Below are 24,079 nucleotides of genomic sequence, written 5' to 3' on the forward strand. Positions count from 1 at the left end.
TGGCTGATGGGCATACGACGGGGCAACGACGACCATGGCCGTCGTGGCCGCCGGTTAAATTCTTACCCTGGTTGAAGGTCTTTGGCCATGCAGGTGGCTGCTGCTTGGCAAACTAAATCCATGTTACAGGATCCTGCAGGTTCACCTGAATCAATGCAAGGTGCAGCATAATTCTGGGCCTGCTCAGTGCCTTTTGGCCATTTATCACTGATAGCTTGGCAGAGGTTTACAAGCACAAGGAATACCAAGTGATAATGCTATGGCCAAGGTGGCTAATAAATCAGCCAGGAGGGCATCATGGATGTGGGAAATAGATCAGTAGTTCAGTCGATCAGTAGAACAATAGACCAGTGGATCACTGGATCAGTAGTTCAGTAGACCAGTAGATCAGTAGATCAGTGGATCAGTGGATCAGTAGTTCGGTGGATCAGTGGATCTGTTGATCAGTGGATCATGTTGGGTTGCCTGAAACCTGAGGCTGCATTTGTACATGATCCCCCTCCCAGCGGTCCTCAGACTGCTGAAGACTGTTGATACCAGAGAGAACTTCTCCACAGATCCAACCCCCCTCCCTGCAGTCCCTCCGGGACAGAGCTCAGACACACAGGGCCATGGTTGGAGCGGTGGGCGGGCCGGTTGTAGGGACGAGAGAAAGGGGGAATAGATCAAGTGGAGTGAAGAGGGGGAGTGATGAGTGGATTGAAAGAGGTTTGGTATCGACTCGAGTATAGATGAGAAGAGTGAAGCAGGAGTGTGGAGGAGTGGGGAGTAAAAGAGTGAAGATGCATAGGTTTGAAGTGGTGAAGTGTGACAGAGCGGTTGATAATACATGAGCAGGACCTGCTGGTTTACACCTGTTCACCCACGGTGAGCAGGTGAACAGGTGTGAGGAGGCACTAATGCGGTCGCAGCTGATGCTGCGCCCAGCTCCATGGGATCAACGCAAGCAGAGCAACAGGAGAAAAGCGTGAGAGGACTCTGATCCCAAAGCCAACACACACACAGACACATGGCCTGCTCTGTAGCTCCTGGTAGGAACAGCTCCTTATAGTGGGGGATAGGCTGCTCGGCTGGCCTATCACCCTTTATCTGTTGAAGGGTGAGGGGCTGGTTGTCATAAAGTAGGAGTACCGGCCACGCCCTACCGGGTGGCATCACTGAAGACAAGCATGAGGCAATGCCAAGTGCACCGTTTTGGACATACTAAACTGCGTCTTGTGGAGGCCTTCTGGACTGTTCCATGGCCATCGCGGTCAACATCTAACCTCGAGCACCAGGGGACAGTTCCATGTTCACGTTTCCATGTTAGGAAGTGAGGGGATGCAATTATCTTTGGCTGATCGTTAATATTATGCTGGCCCCATCTGCCCTACTCTGTAGCCTGTGTGTGTTTCTGCGCACAGGGGTGTGTGTGTGTCTGTGCACATGTGTGTGTGTGTGTGTTTGTGCATGTTGTAGTGTCTGTGTGTTTGTGTGGGTGTATGTGCATGTTTATTTATTTGACTTTCTCTTCTCTCTCTCTCTTCCCTCCACCTACAGGACTCTCGTCAATCTACCCCCCATGTCAGCGAGCCGTCTCCATGGCGACGTTCAGCAGCATGGCCGAGCGGTTGTGGAACGGTTCGGACGGTCCGGACGCGTCGGGGAACGGGAGCGTGGGGCCGGGGGCCGGGGGGCCGGGGGGGTTAGGCGGCGGCGGCTGCAACTACCCGGCCATGCTGTACTCCCTGCTGATCCTGGCCATCGTGTTTGGCAACGTGCTGGTGTGCCTGGCAGTGGTGCGCGAGCGAGCCCTACAGACCACAACCAACTACCTGGTGGTCAGCCTGGCCACGGCCGACCTGCTGGTGGCATCGCTGGTCATGCCCTGGGCCGTCTACCTGGAGGTGAGGGAGGGGGACCAAGAGTGAGTGGAGGATGGGAGGAGGGAGGGGGGAGGAAGGGGGGAGAACGGTGGATGGGAGGTCGGGTTAAGGGAGGAGGAGGGTGTGTTGGCGGGTTGGAGAAGGTTTAGGATGGGGAGTGGGAGGCCGTAGGGGGGGGGGGGGAGGATTGGAGGGTGGAGGTTTTGACGGAGGCTGGAAGAGGGAAGGTAGGGGAAATCGTGGACTGTGTGAGAGTTGTAAATGCCCATGGAGAAAAGGACTGATGGAGGGAGGGAGGGAGGAAGGGAGAGGCGGTTCCACTCCAGGTGGTCAGACAGAGGTAAAGAGGCTCTGCCAGAGGAGATAGTGGGAACATTGAGGGAAGAGTGAGGAGAGAGTGGACCGCTGGAAAGGGAAAAGCTGGAGTGGAGAAAATAAGGGATGGGGTCATCTGGAGCTTATTAAGCAATGTCGTGTGGCGAAAGAGCGGGTGGAAGCAGGAGAGAATAGTGCCTAATAAAGACAAACTGGCTTTTGAGCAGTGCTCCACTATTTATGCACATCATGAATAATTGCTTAGGACATATTGAAGATTAACAAATAATGAACTAATTTGCTTTGAGTAATTGTGTGGACTGCAAATGAGAAAAAGTCTGCGAAATAAGGTTTAATAAATTCATTTTACTGTGTAATAGCTTTAGTTCATATGACTGTGGAATAGCTTTAGTTCATATGACTGTGGAATAGCTTTAGTTCATATGACTGTGGAATAGCTTTAATTCATATAACTGTGGAATAGCTTTAGTTCATATGACTGTGGAATAGCTTTAGTTCATATGACTGTGGAATAGCTTTAGTTCATATGACTGGAATAGCTTTAGTTCATATGACTGTGGAATCCAAAATCCAATTCTTATTCTTGCACTTAAATCAGTTGCGCTCATTTGAGCTCAATAGTATATATAGTATTGACCTTCATCTCTTTGGATCCCAGTACGAATTAAAAAAGAATGTAAAAGGTTCACTAAAAAACAGAGGAATACTCAATGCAAAAACTCCTGTGTGTGTGTGAGTGTGACAGGTCAGGAGTGTCATGTATTATAGAGGGCCATGATGTAGACCCTCCTCCTAGTTGTACTTCCTGTCTGCTATCAAAGAATAAATTCTAACTGTTATTGTTGGAATTCCATCCATGCAACAAATGTCCAAATTAGGTCTAATATATCTGAATAATAAACACAAGGGTTTATTACAACAACATGATATAGATTGTAAGGGTTGTAAAAAAGATTGTAAAAATATATATAGTAATTAATCATCTGCTTGGGCGGGTACAACATGAGTCTATTATAAAGGTAAATCACCCATTTAATCCTAATCCTAACCTTATTATAATGTTTAAATATGGGAAATGTAATGTGCCTTTGATGAAACCATTAAAAGATAAAAATCAATATATATTTAAAATGCTAATTTTAAAGAGGTCAGGGTTCACCCCAATCCCCCTGACAAGCTGACTGGAACATCAGATAGTCCTCCTCCTGCTGCACTAATTATGTCCTCTCGTATCCACAGCGACAGGCTGCTATACCAGCAGTGCTTTGTATCTGGACGCTGAGTTTGCTTTCCAAACTGTTTAAAGGTCCCATGGCCAACATTTCACTTTATGAGCTTTTCTAACATTAATATGAGTTCCTCTAGCTTGCCTATGGTCCCCCAGTCGCTAGAAATGGCGTTAGGTGTAAAACGAGCACTAGGTATTCTGCTCCGCCTTTGAAAAATGAAGGCTCAGACGCTCTGATTTAGAATTTGGCCCAATATGTCGTCATAAGGGGCCAAGTTAACTCCCCTTTCTCTGCCTTGCCCGCCCAGAGAATTGAGTTTGACAGTGCGAGCGCCACATGTGTGTGTGTGTTTGTGTGTGTGAATACACACACTGTAACGCAAGTGGGGGGTCAGTCAGTCGGGGGTCAGCGCATGTGTGTGTTCAGGGTGGATACAGCTTTTGGGAAGAAGCTGTCTCTGAACCGTGAAGACCTGGTTCTGATGGACCTATAGCGCCTGCCAGAGGGCATCAGGTCGAACAGGTGAAAGCTAGGGTGTGAGCTGTCCTTTGTGATTCTCTCCGCTCTGCTGAGGCAGCGGGAGATTTATATGTCCTTCAGGGAGGGGAGGGGGCAGCCGGTGATCCTCTGTGCGGTGTTTATCACTCCCTGGAGTTTCTTCCACTCTGCCTCAGTGCACTGTGAAAACCACACTGAGATACAGAACGTCAGAACACTCTCGATGGTGGAGCGGTAGAAGGTCACCAGCAGCTTCTCTCCCACGTTGTTCCTCCTGAGCACCCTGAGGAAGTGTAGCCACTGCTGAGCCTTCTTGGAAACCGCCACCGTGTTGGCAGTCCAGGAGAGGCCAGCAGAGATCATGGTGCCCCGGAAGCGGAAGGTGTGGACTCTCTCTACACAGTCACCGTTGATGTAGAGGGATGCCGGGTCTGCTCTGCTTTTCCTGAAATTCAGGATGATCTCCTTAGTTTTTGTGGTGTTCAATGCCAGGTTGTTGTCTGAACACTACGATGTTAATTTCAGGATCTCATCCCTGTAGGCAGAATCGTCTCCCTCTGAGATCAGTCCCACCACCGTCGTGTTGTCCGCGAACTTCACTATGGTGGTGCTGGGGTGGGTGGGACTGCAGTCAAAGGTGTACAGAGAGTAGAGGAGTGGGCTCAGCACACACTCCTGTGGAGAGCCTGTGCTGAGGGTGCGGGTCGAGGAGAAGTGGGGACCGAGTTTCACCTTCTGGGGTCGATTTGTTAGGAAGTCACTAATCCAGGAGCAGGTGAGCGGGTCGAGACCCAGGGCAGACAGTTTGCAGACCAGGATAGACGGGATGATGGTGTTGAAGGCTGAGCTGTAGTCAATGAAGAGCATCCTGACGTAGCTCTCCCGGTGTTCCAGGTGACTCAGCGCGGCATGAAGGGCTATGGCAATGGCGTCCTCGGTGGATCTGTTCGCTCTGTAAGCGAACTGGTCAGGGTCTAAGGTGGGGGGGAGGTAGGCCTTTATGTGGTGTAGGAGCAGCCGCTCGAAGCACTTCATGATGATGGGTGAGTGCTACTGGGCGGTAATCATTCAGAGTGTCCGGTGCTGATTTCTTGGGTACGGGGATGATAGTGGAGGACTTCAGACAGGCTGGGATGATGGCCTGTGTCAGGGAGAGGTTGAAAATTGTTGTGAAGATCTGTGAGAGCTGGTCAGCACAGGCGTTGAGTACCTTCCCAGGAAGTCCGTCTGGTCCGGCAGCTTTCCTGGGGTTGACTCCACTAAGCACACGTCTCACATCCTGCACCTGTACAGTCAGTGAGTGGGTGCTGTGAGCTGGTGGGGGCTGGGGTGGTGATGAAGCTGAGGTCTGTGATGTCCTTGATGTCTCGAAGCGGGCAAAGAAGCTGTTCAGTTTTTCTGCCAGCGAGATACTCGAGTTCACAGTTGTGGTGTTGCGTCCGCTGTAGTTTGTTAACTGTTGGATGCCTTGCCACACCTGCCGTGGGTTGTTTTCAGAGAGGTGATCCTCTATTCTCCTCCTGTAGTCCGCCTTTGCCTTCTTAATTCCCCTCCTCAGGTCGGCTCTAGCAGCGCTGTACTGCTCTCTGTCTCCAGACCTGAAGGCGGCGTTGCGGACCTTGAGGAGCGTCCGGACCTGGCTGGTCATCCAGGGCTTCTGGTTGGGGAACACAAAAATGCGTTTATCCACTGTGACGTTTCCCACACAGTACTTGATGTAGGAAAGTACAGACTCTGTGTGGACAGCCAGGTCCTGGTGTTCAAAAACATCCCACTCGGTGTGTAAGAATGAGCAGAGAGAGGTGGTCTGACTGGCCTAAGTGAGGTAGTGGTATGGCTCTGTAAGCATGTTTAATGTTAGTGTAAACATGGTCCAATGTGTTTTTCCCTCTTGTCGGACACTTCACGTGCTGATAAAACTTCGGCAGGACAGACTTTAAGTTTGCCTGATTAAAATCACCGGCTATGATGTGAACACCGTCGGGGTGAGCACGCTGCTGAGTGTTTATGGCTTTTAGCAGTAGAGAGAAAGCTATGCCAACGTTGGCATCGGGAGGAATGTAAACAGCCGTGATTAGCACTACTGTTAACTCTCTGGGCAGGAAAAATGGGCGACATTTAACTGTGATGTACTCTAAGTCCGGGGAGCAATGTGTGTCTATAGTTGTTGTGTTTATAGACCAGCTGTTGTGTATAAAGATGCACAAACCACCTCCTCTGCTCTTACCGGAGTCTTTGTTGCGATCCAAGCGGTGGACGGTGAGCCCCCCTAGCTGTACGGCTGCGTCAGGGATCGGCGGGTGAAGCCATGTCTCTGATATTACAGACACGCAACAGTCTCGTACATAGCGGTTACCGTTGGCGAGTAGTTCCAGCTCGTCCATTTTGTGGGTCAGAGATCTTGCGTTGGAGAGGAACATACTCGGTAGAGGAGGCTTATGTGGGTCTTTCCTCAGTCTTGCCAGGAGGCCGGAGTGATGTCCCCGCTTCTGCTTCCTCTCCCTTCTCCGTCGGCGCCGCCTGCCGTAGCTGATGACGATCCACGGAGAGCCTGGTGGTCTCATTATCTCGTCCGGGATGTTGTTGTGGCGGTGAAAATCGTCTGTAACCGGGGATTTTCTGTGGAAACCAACGTCCAGTAAAGCCTGTCTACTGTAGCAATTGTTTCCTTGCGTAGTGGACACAAACAAAAACGTGAATAAAAGCGTAAAAAACAAATAAAGAACCGAAAGGGAAGAGCCGTTATAAGCCGCTGCGACCGTGCGCGCCGCCATGGCAACAAATAACCCGTCGGTTCTCTGACGTCTCTGGTATTTCCACAACGAGACTCGTAGGGGGGGTTATCTCAGCCATGGTTGAGAAGGAATTAGGGGAAAGGAACTTTGGCTTTGCCTCCCTGAAGTACATGAACCGCGACATGGAGGAGATAGGGATTGTGGCCCGCGATTGTCTTCCACCGGAGCCCCGTCGCCCGCCGCCGCAAGGCACCACCGCCACGATGCACCACCGCCACGAGGCCCCAACGCCACGAGGCCCCAACGCCACGAGGCACCACCGCCACGAGGCACCACCGCCGCGAGTCATGCTGCCCGCTTCTGAGGCGGTGTATCAGTCAATAAGTTGGTCAGTCAGTCAGTCAGTCAGTGTATCAGTCAGCCAGTCAGCGTATCAGTCAGCCAGTCAGTGTATCAGTCAGCCAGTCAGGTCATCATTCAATAAGTCTTCAGTCAGTAAGTCAGTGGGCCCTATCATGCATCCGGCGCAATTGACTTAATCACTGGCGCATGTGTCGTTGCTAGTTTGCAACTGGCGCAGAGCGTTCGTTTCCCTCCTGCGCCACACGTCGGTAAATTAGGGAATGATCTTGCGCCCCAAGGGGCAGCTCGGCGAAAGGAGGAGGCGTGTACTGGCGCAAACGTTCCCTGGTGCAGAAAAGTCAGTGGCGCGTTGTTCAGATGCTATTTTAAGGGCACATGCATAATGTTGCTTGTGCACCTCGCGCATACACTTTGCTTCTCTCTTCTACCTAGCCACACATTCTTGGATTTTTTTTTGGGAAAGAACAGCTGATACAGCGGTAATAAGTTGTACTTTTAAATCAATGCATCTGCAAACACCGTACAGCAAACAAATATTTTCTTGACACAGACATCGTGTACATGCCCATAACTTTTAGGATTGATGAGTATTTGATCGATAGAAAACATTGTTTTACCGCCAGTGAGTGTTAAAAAGAATGAATTAATGCGGGCGCGCGTGTGTGCGTCCATCTGTTTAAACACACGCAAACTAAACACGTAACGCATAATACAGTGCATGGCAATGTATATTAATTGGGGGACACATGCATATTAGGAACACAAGTCGATAACGATAATGCATACAATAGCCTACTGATAAGAAACAATGTTTATAATGTATTGCGTACATCATTAAATAGAACCACAGTTACCGCATATCATATGTTATATCATATACGTTTTCTTTGCCGAAATTTATTTGAGGACTCTTGAGGAAGTTGTGGAAGAAAACCTTATTCTATGTGTAAATTAGGCCATATTAATTGGCCATAAACTGAGCCATTTGCAATTTGAAATTCATGTGCATCTGTCTCATCGGAGACTGCAGACACGCTGTCAAAATATCAACTCGTCAGATTCAAATGCGCTCATGGCTCTTAAAGGGGATGGGAGCAGGCACTCTCATTGGTTTGTTGCACGTTCCGCCCAAACCACACCTACGGGTAATTAGGCTACTTCAGACCAACCCTTTTTAGATCTGCGCCGGGCGCAAGAGTAATTTTTTCGCGCCGGTAAACTAGCGACACCGCCGTAGAACCGCCCTCAAAGCTACTTGCGCTTGGCGCTTCTCATTTGAGTTTCAGACCGTTAAAATAGGGCCCAGTGTATCAATCAGTCAGTCAGTGTATCAGTCTGTCCCTCTGTTGGTAGAAATTTTTCTCTTGTGCATCCACGTGGTTCTGGCCTGTTGGTATCACCGTATAAGAATCTCCCAGAGCTCCATGTGTTGGTTTAACAGTGTTCTAACAGTGTTGTTTTAACAGTGTTCTAACAAAACTCCTGTGTGTGGCGTGCAGGTGGTGGGCGGGGCCTGGGTCTTCAGTCGTCTCTACTGTAACATCTTTGTCACGCTAGACGTGATGATGTGCACAGCCAGCATTCTCAACCTGTGTGCCATCAGCATCGACAGGTACGACCTTCTCTTGTGTGTGAGTGTGTGCGTGTTTGTGTTTGAGTGTGGGTGTGTGTGCTTGTGAGTGTGAGTGTGTGTGTGGTTGATTGCGGCTGCAAGTGATTGTGTATATACGTGTATACGTTAGAGATAGAGATAGAGTTAATGTTAGAGTTAGTGTTAGAGTTGGTGTTAGAGTGGTGCCATGTCGTAATTCCGACGCCTCATTGTTCCGACGTCTCAATGGTCCGAAATATTTCCCATTAGATCGACATGCCACTATGCCGACTGTTCAATGGCCGTTTGTCCGATAAGTCAAACAAGAGGCGCATTAGGCCGACGGTTCAATATGCCGAATAGGCCTACATATAAAGAGTTTTACCTCTCTCTCTCTCTCTCTCTCTCTCTCTCCCTCTCTTTCTCTCTCACACTAAAATTTTTGACAAAGAGAGAGAGAGAGAGAGAGAGAGAGCGCGAGCGAGGTATAAAACTCTTTATATGTAGGCCTATTCAGCATATTGATCCGTCGGCCTAATGCACCTCATTTTTTAAAAGTCGGACAAACGGCCCTTCAGACCAATGGGTTCCGTTTTCGTAACATTGATCCGTCTGCATAGTGGCATGTCGATCTAATGGGAAATATTTCGGACCATTGAGACGTCGGAACAATGAGGTGTCGGAATTACGGGCAGGCCCCGTTAGAGTTGGTGTTAGAGTTGGTGTTGGAGTTGGATTTCTGTTTCCCTGGTTGGCCACCTATTTTGATTTTGAACAATGATGTCCTCTTGTGAGCTCAGCTTCAGGTTGAGGATGGCCATGAATTGTGCCCCAAGTGTCTGGGGTTCGGTCACCTTAGCGAAGCCCTGTCTGACCCATGCATGAACTGTGGGATTTTACCACTCTCTGTGAGAGAGGGAAGGCTGCATCAGGTGGAAGGCCTCCTGTTTGGAGATGACCTTCCATCCCCTGGGGTCCTTGTGGAAGCTCTGGTTCCCGCAAACAGCGGAAAAAGCGAAGAGGCAGGCCCCATGGAGAGCGCAGTAGCCTTGAACTTAAAAGGGTGAAGGAGAAGGCTCCCTCTCGCAAGGAGATGGAGGCGTTACAAGCTGATCTAGAACAGCTTAAAGCGTTGGAGCGGGCTCCACCTACCCCACCTCAGGCGGCTGTCTGGGAGTTGGAGGGGGACGATGCCATGTTTCAGGCCCGCAGTGGGGAATTTATCCCCAGGGCCTTACCCTGAACAGTCTTTTCAGGTGGCTGAGCCTGGAATATACAGGCTCGAGGATGGCTCAGAGCCTTGCCTCAGGAGCTCGGGGAGTGCTGAGCTGGGGGAGGGACCCTGCCCATGCGAGCAACACTGCGTGAAGCTTGTGAACTGTTCTTTAAACGGATTCCTGCAGCCCCATCCTTTGATATCCCACCCTCACCTGCCATTTGAAGGAGCTGAAGCACTGCTGGGTGGATCCAAGGGCATCTGCCCACTGGGACATTGATGCTAGGACCCTGGCTTCCATGCACAATGCAGGGGAGCATGGTCTGGTTCACATGCCCCCCATAGACCAGTGTATTGCCTCGCTGGTAAAAAAAAATGGCTCCCCAGAAAACACTGATCTTAATGTCTACCCTTACTGAAACTAAATTAAAACGTGCAGAAGATAACCCCCAAGCTTTTAACAAATGTGATGTAACGATGTTAACGTTATATATGAACGAAGGTGCGGATGTGCCAGCGTCAGTCTTCACAACGAGTGAGAGAGAGAATGAGCCGCCATCTTCAACCCGGCTTAATCTGAGTCGGGGCGGTGCCAACAATCAAGGAGAGCCAGTCAGCAACCCGTGACCACATGCTTTGTTGTTGCTGGGGACGTAAAGAGGTCAGCCGTGGCGATTACAACTAGAAATTAAATGGGTACAGCGCAACCTATCGTACCGGGGCATGACATGCTTCGGCCAATGAATCGATTCTCTTACGGCCATGTACAGTATACTCAGACAATAGCAGTTTTCCAACTGAGGAGCATAGTCGAACAATGGCTGTATCAGATTAAGCAGTGCATGAAAAGTTAGAGATAGTGTTAGTGTTAGAGTTAGAATTAGAATTTGAGTTAGAGTTAGTGTTAGAGAGCATGCACATTCGCACCACAACGCTTTTCACACCATCTATTAGAACTTAAACACATCAGTGTTGGGAATAGCGCCGTTTAAAAGAACGGCGTTATGTAACGCCGTTATTATTTCAGTAACGGGGTATTCTAACTAATTACTATTTCCGTCGTTACAACGCCGTTACCGTTACTGTACGAAAAATGCAGTGCGTTACTATGAATTGATTGAATAAACTGCGTAATCCGAACGCATCCCTGGCTCCAAACACAAAGAGCTAGTGAGGAGACCGGGTGGTTTAACAACGAGATAAGCGATTATGATTGGCTAAGGCAGAGTCATGTTTCATGGTGGCCAATCGGAGCCAGTGTTTTTACACACAAGCCAGGACACGCGCGCCACACACACGCAAACGCACACACCAAACCGAATCGATGAAGCAGCAGAAATGGCGAGTACGGAGCAATCAGATGAAAAGTTGGAATTTTCTGTAGTACCTATCTGGCAGATGTTCCACAGCCTTTGCAACCAAGCAAATTGAAATCCAGGCCCCATCCACACTAACCCGGGTAAATGTAAAAACGCCCATCCACAATGAAAAAGATCACCGTCCACACTATCGTTTTCATATCGTTTTCACAATGTTTTGCATCCACGTTCCACGTTCGGCGTTGGAGCAACGATTATGTTTGACTCAATATGTCGAGTTGTTTCTGGAGATAAATTAGTACAATGTACAGAGAGATCCTCATTTGCATTTCACCTGCCATTCTTTTGATGAGCTTCTCGGTCTATAGCGCAAGCTTGTGGCAGTGTCATGGCAATCGAACGTCATCGTTTCTGAAAGCCTCCGTCTGTCCACACTACAACGCGAACCCATCGGTTTCACATTTATCCACCTCAGCGATCGTTTTCGAAAAGCATCATTTTCAGCGTCGGAATTCTCTGTTTTAGTTTGGACGGAAGGACTAAACGGATGAATATTGATGCATTTGTAGATTTACCCGGGTTAGTGTGGACGGGGCCTCAGTTGGAAGCATATCAGGGCCTTGAATGGGCAGTTCAACCATTTAACACATTCAGGCCAAGTGAAAACTGCTCAGAAAAATCCAAATCTTTCACATATAGGAACTTTCTTTTTTTTAAAGTAACGCAAATAGTTACTTTCCCTGGTAACTAGTTACTTTTATTATAGAGTAATTCAGTTACTAACTCAGTTACTTTTTGGAACAAGTAGTGAGTAACTATAACTAATTACTTTTTTAAAGTAACGTTCCCAACACTGAACACATGGCAGACATCTTTCCAGAGAAGGTGTTTCTGAGCAGGAAACGATAGTTATGTTATTATAACTCTAGTTCTATGATTGTAGGCGTAGCCGTCTAGGCTTCGCCTTATGGGCTTGTCCCGTGCGCGCGCTTGCGCGCGCTGAAAATTCAAACTATGCACCTATCAGCGTGGGCACCGCCCACATTTCCCATGGTATCGTGTCTATATAACGCGGTGTATACCGTCGCTCATCCTCCAAGCTTTTCTTTCAGCAATTGGAGGGTACAGCAGGTGGGAAACTAGACGGCTACGCCTACAATCATAGAACTAGAGTTATAATAACATAACTATCGTTCTATTTCATGTAGGCTACGCCGTCTAGGCTTCGCCTTATGGGCTAAGGTGAAGCTGCGAGCGGAGCCCGATCAATGTACTCCTGCTGGACCCCAGTCAAAAAGACCTAAGTCACCAGAACACATTAAGACTCAAAAAGCCAAGGAAGTGTAAAACACAACAGCTTTATAAAAAACTAATTCCTCCTAGATCAAGCAAGGCAATGATCAAGGGAGAAAAAAGTGAGTCTGTAAGTGAGTCGACTCCGGCTCTATTCCGTGCTTCATGGAACCCATGAAAGGAAAAGAAAAACCAGAGCAACTAGGTTTCCATTAGGTCCGCTACCACCGGGGGCGGAGCTACGGAATTCGGCTCTCCAATAATGGGACTCTCTCGGCCGTTTCTTATTTGAAGAAAACGGCGGGAGTGCCATACTGGTAAACAAAACCACCAGACAATTGGCGAGCCAATAGAAAACCCCCTAGCCTGTTTTTCATTTGAAAAAAGGTGGGAGAGTAAGACTGGTAATCAAGTCCAACTCGCCAGCCGGCGAGAGGAAATCCAACCACGACGCTTTAAAGAACATGTCTATATTCTTAAGCCGTAAAAGGGGTCCCGGACTCTAGCACAGAGTTGCCGAGTGAGCCCCTGGACATGTCTAACATGTAAAAACGGACAAAGGGGCCGGGGGAAGACCAAGACGCAGCCGCGCAGATGTCTTCCACCGAAACGCCCTTGAGTAGAGCCGTTGAAGCGGCCACGCTCCGTGTGGAGTGAGCTTTAACGCCCAACGGTGGCGCCAAGCCCTGCCGAGAGTAGGCTAGGCAAACACCCTCACATACCCAGCGAGAAAGCCGCTGCTTAGAGAGAGCGCGGCCCCTGCTAGCGTCGCTATAACACACAAACAACTGTTGTGTGGAGCGGAACGCTGCCGAGCGATTCACGTACATAGCCAACGCCCGAACCGGGCACAGTAGATGCAACTCCGCCTCCGCCTCACTAGAATGAGGCGGGGGGTGAAAAGCCTTAAGCACAATATCCCTCGACCGAAAAGAACTATTAATGTTCTTCGGGAGGAACGCAGGATTAGGTCTGAGCAACGCGAAGGAGCTGTCCTCGTTTAGCAACAAGCAACTCGGGCTGACAGACAGAGTGGTTAGCTCACCGGCCCGCTTGGCAGAAACCAAGGCCAACAAGAGCGCCGTCTTAAATGACAGGGCATCCAAAGGGGCCTGAGAGAGAGGCTCGAAAGGATCCCTGGACAATCCGCGCAACACGGTGGGGAGATCCCAGCGTGGTGTAAGCACGCGTGAAACAGGCCTAACCCGTCTAGCCCCACGCAAGAATCTCTTGACCAGTGGATGGCTGAAGATCGGTCCACCATCACAGCCTGCATGGCCAGCCGAAACGGCTGCCGCATAGACCTTGATAGTGGAGAAGGCCAAACCTTTTTCCAATAAGTTTTGCAGAAACGAAAGCACGCTTCCCACCTCGCATTGAGATGGGACAGCGTGGTTCGTCTCACACCAATTAGAGAAGGCGCACCACTTCGCCGCATAGAGGGAAGAAGTAGAAGGCGCACGAGCACTCTGAATAGTGTTGATAACCGTCTCAGGCAAACCTTTGCCCTGCAGGATCAACCTCTCAGGAGCCAAACCAACAGCCGTCCCGAGACATCGGGCGGGTGGTGCACCGTCCCGTGGGCCTGTGAAAGCGCATCCGGCCTGAATGGTACTGGCCAAGGCGCCGACCGCGAGAGCGCGGCCAGCTCTGGAAACCACAGAGCTGAACGGTTCTCCGGGGCCACTAATATCAGGGACAGTCTCTCCTGTCTGACCCGTTCCAGAAGAGGAAGGATCAGCTGGAGCGGGGGAAACGCATACAAGAGAGCCCGCGGCCAAGGTGTGTGTGCCAACGCATCTACCCCCAACGGGGGAAGATCCCGAGGGCTGAGGGAGAACCACCACCTGCAGTGCGTGTTCTCCCGGGACGCGAAGAGGTCCACCTGCGCTGTCCCGAACCTCTGCCAGATCAGTCTGACAATGTCGGGATGTAACCGCCACTCGTCTCGGCGGGGACCGCCTCGAGACATGAGGTCCGCCCCAAAGTTCTGGGCGCCCGCGATATGCAGGGCTCTCAGACTGCGGAGATACTGATGAGCCCAAAGCCAGAGCTCGACCGCCTTTCGGTGGAGAGCAGGGGAGCGGACTCCCCCCTGTCTGTTGATGTACGCCGCCGCCGACACGCTGTCTGTCCTGATCAGAACGTGGCGGCCGCGCACCAGGTGAAAGAAATGCAACAGCACTTTCCTCACAGCGTCGAGCTCCAACACATTTATGTGTGCTGTAGGGGGCGTGCGCCACTCGTCTCCGACCGAGTGAGAGAGGCACGTTCCTCCCCAACCCGTCAACGAGGCGTCCGTGAAGACCACTACGTAGGACGCCACCCTGCCCAGGGGAACACCCTTGAGAAGGGCGGAGGGTCCTTTCCAATATTCCAGGTCTGGCGACACCGAACGGGGGACGAGGAGCACCCTGAGCTTGTGTCGCCTGGGGTCCAACCGTTGGCGAGCAAACCACCGCTGGAGTCTGCGCATAAAAAGCAGACCCAGGGGGACCACGGGGTGGGCAGCTGCAATCAGCCCCAACAGGCGCATGGTGGACAGTGCGGTCACGTTTCTGCGAACGTGAAAACGGGAGAGCGCCGACAGGATGGCGTCTCGCCGAGGAGGCGAAAGCATCGCAATCATGGTGGCTGAGTCTAGGCAAAGCCCCAAGTAGACTGTCTGCCGGCTGGGGAGCGGGGAGCTCTTCTCCCAGTTGATGGCAAAACCCAGGAAGGAGAGATGGTTTATCACCAACATGGTGTCCCTTCTCGCGGTCTCTTCTGAGTTGCTCAGAATAAGCAGATCGTCTAGGTAGAAGAGAATCCTCTTTCCCTGACGTCTGAGCGGTTCCAACGCCGTCTCCACACACTTCGAGAAGGTGCGCGGAGCCAGGGAATAGCCGAACGGCAGACACTGGTACTCGTACGCCATCCCCATAAAGGCAAATGCGCTGTCCGCAGGCTGTAGCCACAGCGCGCGGACCCATCTCCTCACCTATAATGTGGGGAACCAGGAGACCGGTACAAGCGGCCGTATCCACGGGCTCGTGCAACGAGTCTCTGATCCGTCCATGAGGCTCCAAGGGACGCCGCTTCTTAGAAGCAGGTGAACCAGAGGCCATGTGAACACGCCGTCCGACCGTCACCCTACAGCCACCGGGCTGAGAGGGGGAAATAGGCAACATGGAGGAGCGCACCACAAGCGTAGGACGCAGGTGGCCTGGGGAATATCGCTCTTTAGGTACCATGTACTGCCGTTCGGCCGAACGGTCTTTACTCTTTTCTTTAATAGGGAAAGAAAAAGTAGGAGCAAGCGTCCGGAACTTCCCGGTCCGTGGCGCTGCTGCTCTCCCCGTGCGCGGCGGCTGCGGCTGCTGCACCGGGGCTGGAGTCGGAGGCGGTCCCATGGAACGCTGGGACCGGCCTAGACCGCGCTTCCTCTCAGCCTGCTGGCGGGAGGAGCCCGTGAGAATCGTCCCGAACCGGGAACGATTCTCACGGACTGACTGCTGGTGCGCGAGCACCTCGGAGAACCTGGGACCAAATAGGCCATCCGGCGCTAGTGGACCCTGGACGAGGCTGGCCCGCTCTCGTTCCGGCACCGCAGTGTGGGAGAGCCATATGACCCTTTGAATCATGGTAGCCCACGCCATATGCTGGCCGGCCGAAACGGCTATCGGCTGGCATAGCTGGAGGATGGCGCTGGAAAAGCGGGAAACCGCCAGCCATCTCGCGGCTTCCTCCGGGCCGTAGGCCTCCCTGTCAGCCGACAAGGAGACCATGGCAGAGGAGAGCAGGGCGATGTTGTTGACCGCCGCCGCGGATTGAGAGGCACAAACGAACACCCTGTCCGTTAGGCCGACAATCTGCTTCTGGAGGCGGTCGGGGGGCAGCGGCTTTTCGTTAAGGAGCCCGGCGCCCGGACAGAGAAGCGCTGCCAGGGGAGGCTCCAGGCGAGGGGTCCCCCTCGCCTGAGTATCGGCCCACCCCTCCACGTTGGTGAAATCCGTGTAGGATCTTACCGGAGCCTTCAGGGTCGAAGGGTCCTCACCGGCAGCAATAAACAAGTGCTGCAAAGGCGGGAACAAGGGGCACTGGGTAACCCGCCGGGAAAAAGATGGGGTGCGAAAGCACTCGCCCTGCATATCGTCAGATACGGGGGCGAGAGGCGGGACCGGCATGGGAATCCCTTTGATGGCCGCCGCCTCACCCATGATCTCCCGGAAGAGATCGGTCATCCGGCGCGGACCCTCGTGTTGTATGACGGTGGCGGTTGTAACCCGAGAGCGGGAAAAACCGGACGCCGAGTCGCCGAAGACGTCGTCCAGGGAGGCGTCGATGATGCCATCGTCGACGTCAGGTCCGAACAGGTCGATGGCGTCAGCCATTTCCACCGCAGGGGAAAAGAAGAGATGCCTGGAGAGGATCCCCTCTTCAGGCAGCTCCCGGCAGGCGACACAGGAGACGGGGGCCGCCATAGCAGCCGCGGCGTGGTCGGCGCCGAGGCACCAAAAGCACGCCAAGTGCCCGTCACCCGGTGCCAGGGAGGCGGGAGAGGAGGCGCATAGGAGTCCTGAAAAGGACCTAGCTCTAGGAGCGCTCTCAGGTGGCCCTGAAAAGGGCCGTTTGTCCGCGGCCTCGCCCGAGCCGCTGCCACCGGCTTGGGAGATCCGTGTTGAAGTTCTCATCTTCTTAATTGTAGTTCTCAATTTCTCGCTGATAAGCACAAGTGCTGAAAGAAAAGGGAGGATGAGCGACGGTATACACCGCGTTATATAGACACGATACCGTGGGAAATGTGGGCGGTGCCCACGCTGATAGGTGCATAGTTTGAATTTTCAGCGCGCGCAGGCGCGCGCACGGGACAAGCCCATAAGGCGAAGCCTAGACGGCGTAGCCTACATGAAATAGAACCAGTTCACTGTGCTCCAGTAGGAAACCAGTGAGCATATATGATGTCTAGGTGTTAGCGCCTCGAGGGTCTGTTTCATTGGCTCAGATGCAACCGCTTTGTTTCAGGGTTCAGGCTGCGGGTTTACCTCCCTCTCTCTCTCTTACTCACTCACTCATTCACTCACACACTCTCTCTCTCTCTCTCTCTCTCTCGCTCTCGCTCTCGCTCTCGCTCTTTCTCTCTCTCTCACTCTCTATTTTGTCTTGGAGTGTCCTCTAACGCCTGCATATGGATTTAGAATCATGCCAAAACCCCACACACACACAAAACGTGTTTTACTCACGCACAACGATTCACACACACACAAAACGTGTTTTACTCACACACAACGATTCACACAAACACTCAGTGTGGTTTGCAAATACAAAACATCATTCACAAACTAATGCATTTTGCTTCAGAAACAAATACAGTATGTATTACACATACAAAGAAACATATTTCTTCAATTACAAGAAAATATCCTCCAAGTACAAACTAAAATCTTTCAAGTACGGAAATCTGAAAGTTGCACGTGGATCTGAAGGCATTTGCGTGGATCAGCAAGGCGGAAAATTAGTGCCAAAAGTCACGTGACAAACAAATGTCCTGTGATTCACACTACACAACAGCAGGTGGCGCTGTTGAGTCAGTTTAAGGACGCCAGGACGATCTTTTTTTCTCCCCAAAATCTTTATTTGCAACACATTCTCACTCCGAGCACTCTGATTTTTGACGAACGGTCAGTGACTTTTGCCGCGTTTCCACTGCAGGGTGCGGTATGCTTCGGTTCGCCTCAGTCCGGTAGGGAGGGGGCGGTATAGCCCAGCTCAATTCCGAGGTCGCGCGTTTCCACCGCCGACAGTACCCTTTATGGTAGGCCGGATGTCGATCGCCGCGGCAGCTACGTAAACAACGTCTTCCTCCCCAAGAATGCAGAGGAACGTCTCCACCTCCTTCTTTGCCTAAGCAAGCGTTTTACGCGACATGTTCATTGTAAAGAATAATACCTTGAGGTAGGGCTGGGCGATATATCGAATATATGTGATGTATCGCGAGATGTTCTCCAGGGGATGTATAAAATGCCCATATCGCGAACATCGAATATAAATTGGGACGCAATGTTTCTTTTTGCCGCCGCCGGCATACTCGTTGTGCTTTCACGCGACGGGGCGACAAGATCTCATACAAAGTGAACGTAGAGACGCGTATCTGCCAATCAGCGTTCAACAGCGTGGCCACTGAGTGACATGTGTAACGTAACAGCCAACCAGCGTTCAACCGTCAAACTCGGTGCAGTGCAGTCCGGGGTGAACTGCAGCACGGAGGAGAAAGTGATTGTTGCCGTTTGCGACTCCCGGAGCTCTATATATAATAATATATAATATAATATAATTATCAGTGATGTTGCTAGGTACGCGTCCTGCGTCCCTGACGCATTAAAATCTGAAAGGACGCACTAAACTCACTATCCATGCGTCCCGGGGACGCATCTCATTTTCCCCATGAAAAACGATACATTGTGAACATTAAACAACTCGTGTTTAATCACAGTAACTGGCCAAAGAAACCTTATTGTGAGCAGATCGGACAAGCGCTGTTTCAACCCTCTGCGCATCTACTTGGCGCAGACGTGATCCCCTGTACAAAGTATCGCGACATGCTAATTTAGCCGCTACCAAAACAACTAGCTCGTCACCGCTGATTTCATTTCAACAATTAAAAATACGAACTTCATAGAAAATAAACCCACGTTTCCACTACTCGATGCTGTGCTCATTCGTGTCGAATGAGCAAATCAAACAGGATTTTTTTGCAATCCTTCTGATTGAATATATGTACATTTATGACAAAATCGTGAGGACTAGGCTTGTGACCCTTGTGACACACACACACACACACACACACACACACACACACACACACACACACACACACACACCAGGATGGCCGCGGGGTATTAAAAAGTCTTAAAAAGTCTTAAATTTAATTTGCTTATACCTGTAGACACCCTGCACACACACACACACACAAATGTGGCGCTCGCGAGGTAATAGCTCATTGGCGCCACCTAGTGATCATTATGTGCAAATGCACAGCCTCTCATTAAAATGACTTAGGGGTCATTTGACCCCTCTTGCGGCGCTAGGAGTAAGTAAAAATGGCCCGGCGTTTCTAGTGTTAAACATGAACGGTTGAGTACTCCAGCTCTAACCATATCATACCACCATCAAGGAGTTTAACACTATTAATTTAATTTAAGAAATAGAATAATAATAAAAAAGAAACACATTTTTTAAACTGGGGAGTCGGGACCCATTGAATTTCTCAGGGACCCACCCAACTCGCCACCTGTGGGTCCCGGGGACTCACTACATTGAAAACCTATCAACATCACTGATAATTGGTTACATAATATCACGGATAAAAGCTCTGTGCGCCTCCTGATGGCCGTAGCGTGGGGAGCTCTCCTAGGGATTGGGCTTCTCGGGGTTTGTTTAACGCACAGCGTTCCCTTCTCTCGCTATTTCCGGTGGCTCTCTAAACTCACTCCCCCCGCCCATTGCGAGTCCACGAGATTCTCATGGACGCGCGTGTGTGACGTAGTCTGGAAGGCGCGCTGCTGTAGGTGCGTGTACCTCCGACTGGTGAGTGACAACAGCCAGAAAGAGAAAAAAGGATGGAAACTGAGGATTTGGTTTCGAAAAAGAATAGCACTGGATCCTTCGTCTGGCAGTGTATATATAATAATTATTATTCAAACTGTTAATAAATAATTAACGGTTAGAATAAATGCTGTGTTGGTAAATCTAACTTGCTGTGATTTTCCTTTTCTTATGTGCAAGTTCTAAATTGTTCCAATAGAAAGCACTGATGAGTTTAAACAATATGTTGTTTCATGTAATCTACATGCAGACTTATGTTTCAGTAATACTAGAATTATTACTGACGTAACATTATGCCAGACATGGTTGAATCGAGCATTTATGATGTGCTCTAGAGGAGATTCAAAATATATCGAGATATATATCGTGTATCGAGATATAGTAAAAAAATATCGAGATATTCATTTTGGCCCATATCGCCCAGCCCTACCTTGAGGCTACTGTTTGTTTGTTTTTATCCCCACGTCGCCTGGAAATGACGATTCTGTCGACCAATCAACGGAGGGGATGTGTAGCTCGAATTTTCCGGCACCCTTTCAGGCGTCTCAGTACCCCAACGGAGGAGTACTGAAGACGAGGGAAAAACGAGTACGGCTCAGTCCGGGTCACGCCCACTTTTGGCGGTGGAAACGCAATCCGTACCGCACCTTTGCGAACCGAACCGTACCGCACCCTGCAGTGGAAACGCGCCATTTGGCTTCAGACTCTGACGCAAAAGGGTACCCTTGTGCTTATTTTTTCGACGCATGGGGTTCTCAACTCGTTACAATGTAGGCCTAATCCCTCCACGGCAATATATGAAGCTATGAGCATTCATCCCATTGGCTAACGGAAGACCCGATGGCTGCACATTAACGGCGAAATCTGTGACATTACTCAACACAACTACACCAACGTGTCCTTGTTAATTACACAACATGTAATGGTTTAAGGCTATGGACATCAGTTGTCCTGTTTTGTGCTTTTATTGAGAGAAACAATAATTTTTTTGATCAGTGTTGGGTAGCTGAGGTCGTTGCTATAGAGTCCGCTATCTGTCCGCTTTTTTTGACAACTGACAGAGCAACCCTATCTCATCAAAATTACGTTCCCAGAGAACTATTCGGCATTCTCAATTACGTTTTTCTGAAAAACGTATTTTGTCCGTGATTACGTTTTATTAAACATATCGCAAATGCAAATTCGTTCTCAGCCTATTTTTTGCCATTTATTTACCGTGTTACTATGGCGATCGTCCTGGCGGCCTTGAACTGACTCAACAGCGCCACCTGCTGTTGTGTAGTGTGAATGACAGGACATTTGTTTGTCACGTGACTTTTGGCACTAATTTTCTGCCTTGCTGATCCACGCCAAATGCCTTCAGATCCACGCGCAACTTTCAGATTTCCGTACTTGTACTCTTGTAGAATTGTTTTTTGCACAAGATTTTAGTATGTACTTGAAAGATTTTAGTTTGTAGGCACCTACTTGGAGGATATTTTTTTGTAATTGAAGAAATATGTTTCTTTGTATGTGTAAAACATACTGTATTTGTTTCTGAAGCAAAATGCATTAGTTTGTGAATGATGTTTTGTATTTGCAAACCACACTGAGTGTGTGTGTGAATCGTTGTCCGTGAGTAAAACACGTTTGGGGGGTTTTGGCATGATTCTAACTCCATACCTGCAGAGTAAACAGAGGCCAGGTTGCAGGAATAGAGGAGAACAAGAGGGACCAGCATAGAGGAGGGAGGGAGGAGAGGAGTGAGGAAGGGAGGGAGGGAGGAGAGGAGGGGCAGAGATAAGGGAGTGACTGAGGGAGAGAGGGAGGGAAGGAAGGAGGAGAGGAGGGAGGGAGGGACAAGAGTGAGGGAGGGATGGAGGAGAGCGGGCAGGGAGGGACAAGAGGGAGGGAGGGAGTAGTCTTTTTTTATTACAATTCTTTCCTCTGTTGGGTCACCCCTCTTTACTTCGCCTGGAGAATAGAAAGAAAAGAATAATTAGTGTGATGAGAGTAATCGTTCATGGCACTCTTCCTGTGGTCCAAATACCATTGAGTCACTATCATTTGGGTCACGACCCCTGTAATGACTCTAACAACGACCGCTAAACCCCTTTGGTAGTAGTAACATCAGAATGCATTCTGAGCACACACACACACACACACACACACACACACACACACACACACACACACACACACACACACACACACACACACACATTTATTATTTTTATTTTGTCAGAGCACTATCGATTGCTGTTGGGATTTAAAGAGAATTTCAACAAATTAGATGATTTGTTTGCGATTGTGTGCATCTATGAGTGTGTGTGTGTGTGTGTGTGTGTGTGTGTGTGTGTGTGTGTGTGTGTGTGTGTGTGTGTGTGTGTGTGTGTGTGTGTGTGTGTGTGTGTGTGTGTGTGTGTGTGTGTGTGTGTGTGTGTGTGGGTGTTTGTGTGTGAGTCTGTGTACCTATGACTGTATTGCACCGTTTCCACCGACAGTACCAGGGCGGGCGGGTTGTCATTGCACCCATGCGCGAAACTGCGACGCATACGCGACCACAAGACTACACACAGGAGCGTCTCCACCTCTGTCACGGTCCACGGCGTGTACTTGCACGCTGTTCCTGCGATCAATCACTATTGTTGCCTGGACGCTGATAGCAATATTTAAAGATGCTGTGTGACGCGGTTGGGCGTCGGGTGTCGCGCTCATCATTACTTGTCCAGTGGCGTCACTCTGGCCAATCAGTGGCCTGCAGCCTGTTAACTTCACACAAAAGTATCAGATCAGCTCTCTTGGAACCTGTCAGGCTAAAAAAGTACCAGGTACCTCAGTCTGGTGAAACGCACAAAAAGGCGGGCTGAACCAAGGCAAGTTGAGCTGGTACTGTGTGTGTGTGTGTGTGTGTGTGTGTGTGTGTGTGTGTGTGTGTGTGTGTGTGTGTGTGTGTGTGTGTGTGTGTGTGTGTGTGTGTGTGTGTGTGCACCTATGACTGTGTGTGTGTTTGTGTGTGTGAACCTTGTGCAGGTACACAGCAGTGGTCCTGCCCGTCCTGTATAACACCACCCAGAGCTCCAGGACACGGGTTTCCCTCATGATCGCTGCGGTCTGGCTCCTGGCCTTCGCCGTCTCCTGCCCCCTGCTGTTCGGACTGAACACGACAGGTGAGACCGCCATGACAATGTACTCCAATTACAATCAATGAATAAACCCATCTGCCATACTCCTGAAATATCTTCTATCTAAAATAGAATACTCTGCCCTATAAAGCAAACACATCTAGAATTCCTATACATATATAAGTAGCCTGTGTATACACACACGCAGCCACCCTTCATACACAACCTACATGGAGGCTCTGTGCCAGGCGTCCCTCTCCAACGACAGTCCTTGCAATGAAACGATCAGAATCCCCCCCTCCCACCCAGCCACACACACACACACACACACACACACTTACACACATACACACACACACACACACACACACACATACACACACACACACACATACACACATACACACATACACACACACACACACACACATACACACATACACACACACACACACACACACACACACACACACACATACACACACACACACACACACACACACACACACATAACCGGGGGCTGAGGATAAACATCAAGTCCATCCTCTCGTCGGATTAGATACACACGCACCCCCCCCCCCCCCTCCCAATTCCCTCAAAGAAGTGGGGGCCGCGTGACACCGTGGGGGGAGGGGGATTCTTCCATCTTCCTGTGTGATGAGGCATGATTGGCCCATGATGGATCCAGAGTGAGGGAGGGGGAGGGGGAGGGGGAGGACGGGGAGGAGGGTTAACAGGGTGTCAGCTAACGTCGTGTTTGGGGGATGGCAGCACTAACACGCAATATGCATTCCAGCAACTGTGGTCTGTGCCTGCAGGACCGTTCTCTGTCAATCTGCCTAGGGTTATTACCTCGGGTGAAAGGTATTCTCATCAGGTATCTATTACGATGTGTTGAAAAGGCTCCACGGTCCGATTTTGGCATCGTAATTTAATACTGGGGAGG

General features: G+C 50.2%; 1 protein-coding gene across 1 annotated transcript in view; it reads left to right on the plus strand.

Moving 5' to 3' along the window:
• drd3 (dopamine receptor D3) overlaps positions 1 to 24,079 on the plus strand; it is a 33,121-nt gene that overhangs the window by 1,995 nt on the left and 7,047 nt on the right. Inside the window, exons 2-4 of the mRNA XM_060044998.1 lie at positions 1,540 to 1,886; positions 8,526 to 8,638; positions 23,042 to 23,178. Of these exons, the coding sequence (XP_059900981.1) occupies positions 1,581 to 1,886; positions 8,526 to 8,638; positions 23,042 to 23,178 (556 nt within the window). The 5' untranslated portion in view covers positions 1,540 to 1,580. The remainder of the gene's footprint in view (positions 1 to 1,539; positions 1,887 to 8,525; positions 8,639 to 23,041; positions 23,179 to 24,079) is intronic.

Source organism: Gadus macrocephalus, chromosome 23 (assembly GCF_031168955.1).
Source record: "Gadus macrocephalus chromosome 23, ASM3116895v1".
In the NCBI taxonomy this organism is placed as follows: domain Eukaryota; kingdom Metazoa; phylum Chordata; class Actinopteri; order Gadiformes; family Gadidae; genus Gadus; species Gadus macrocephalus.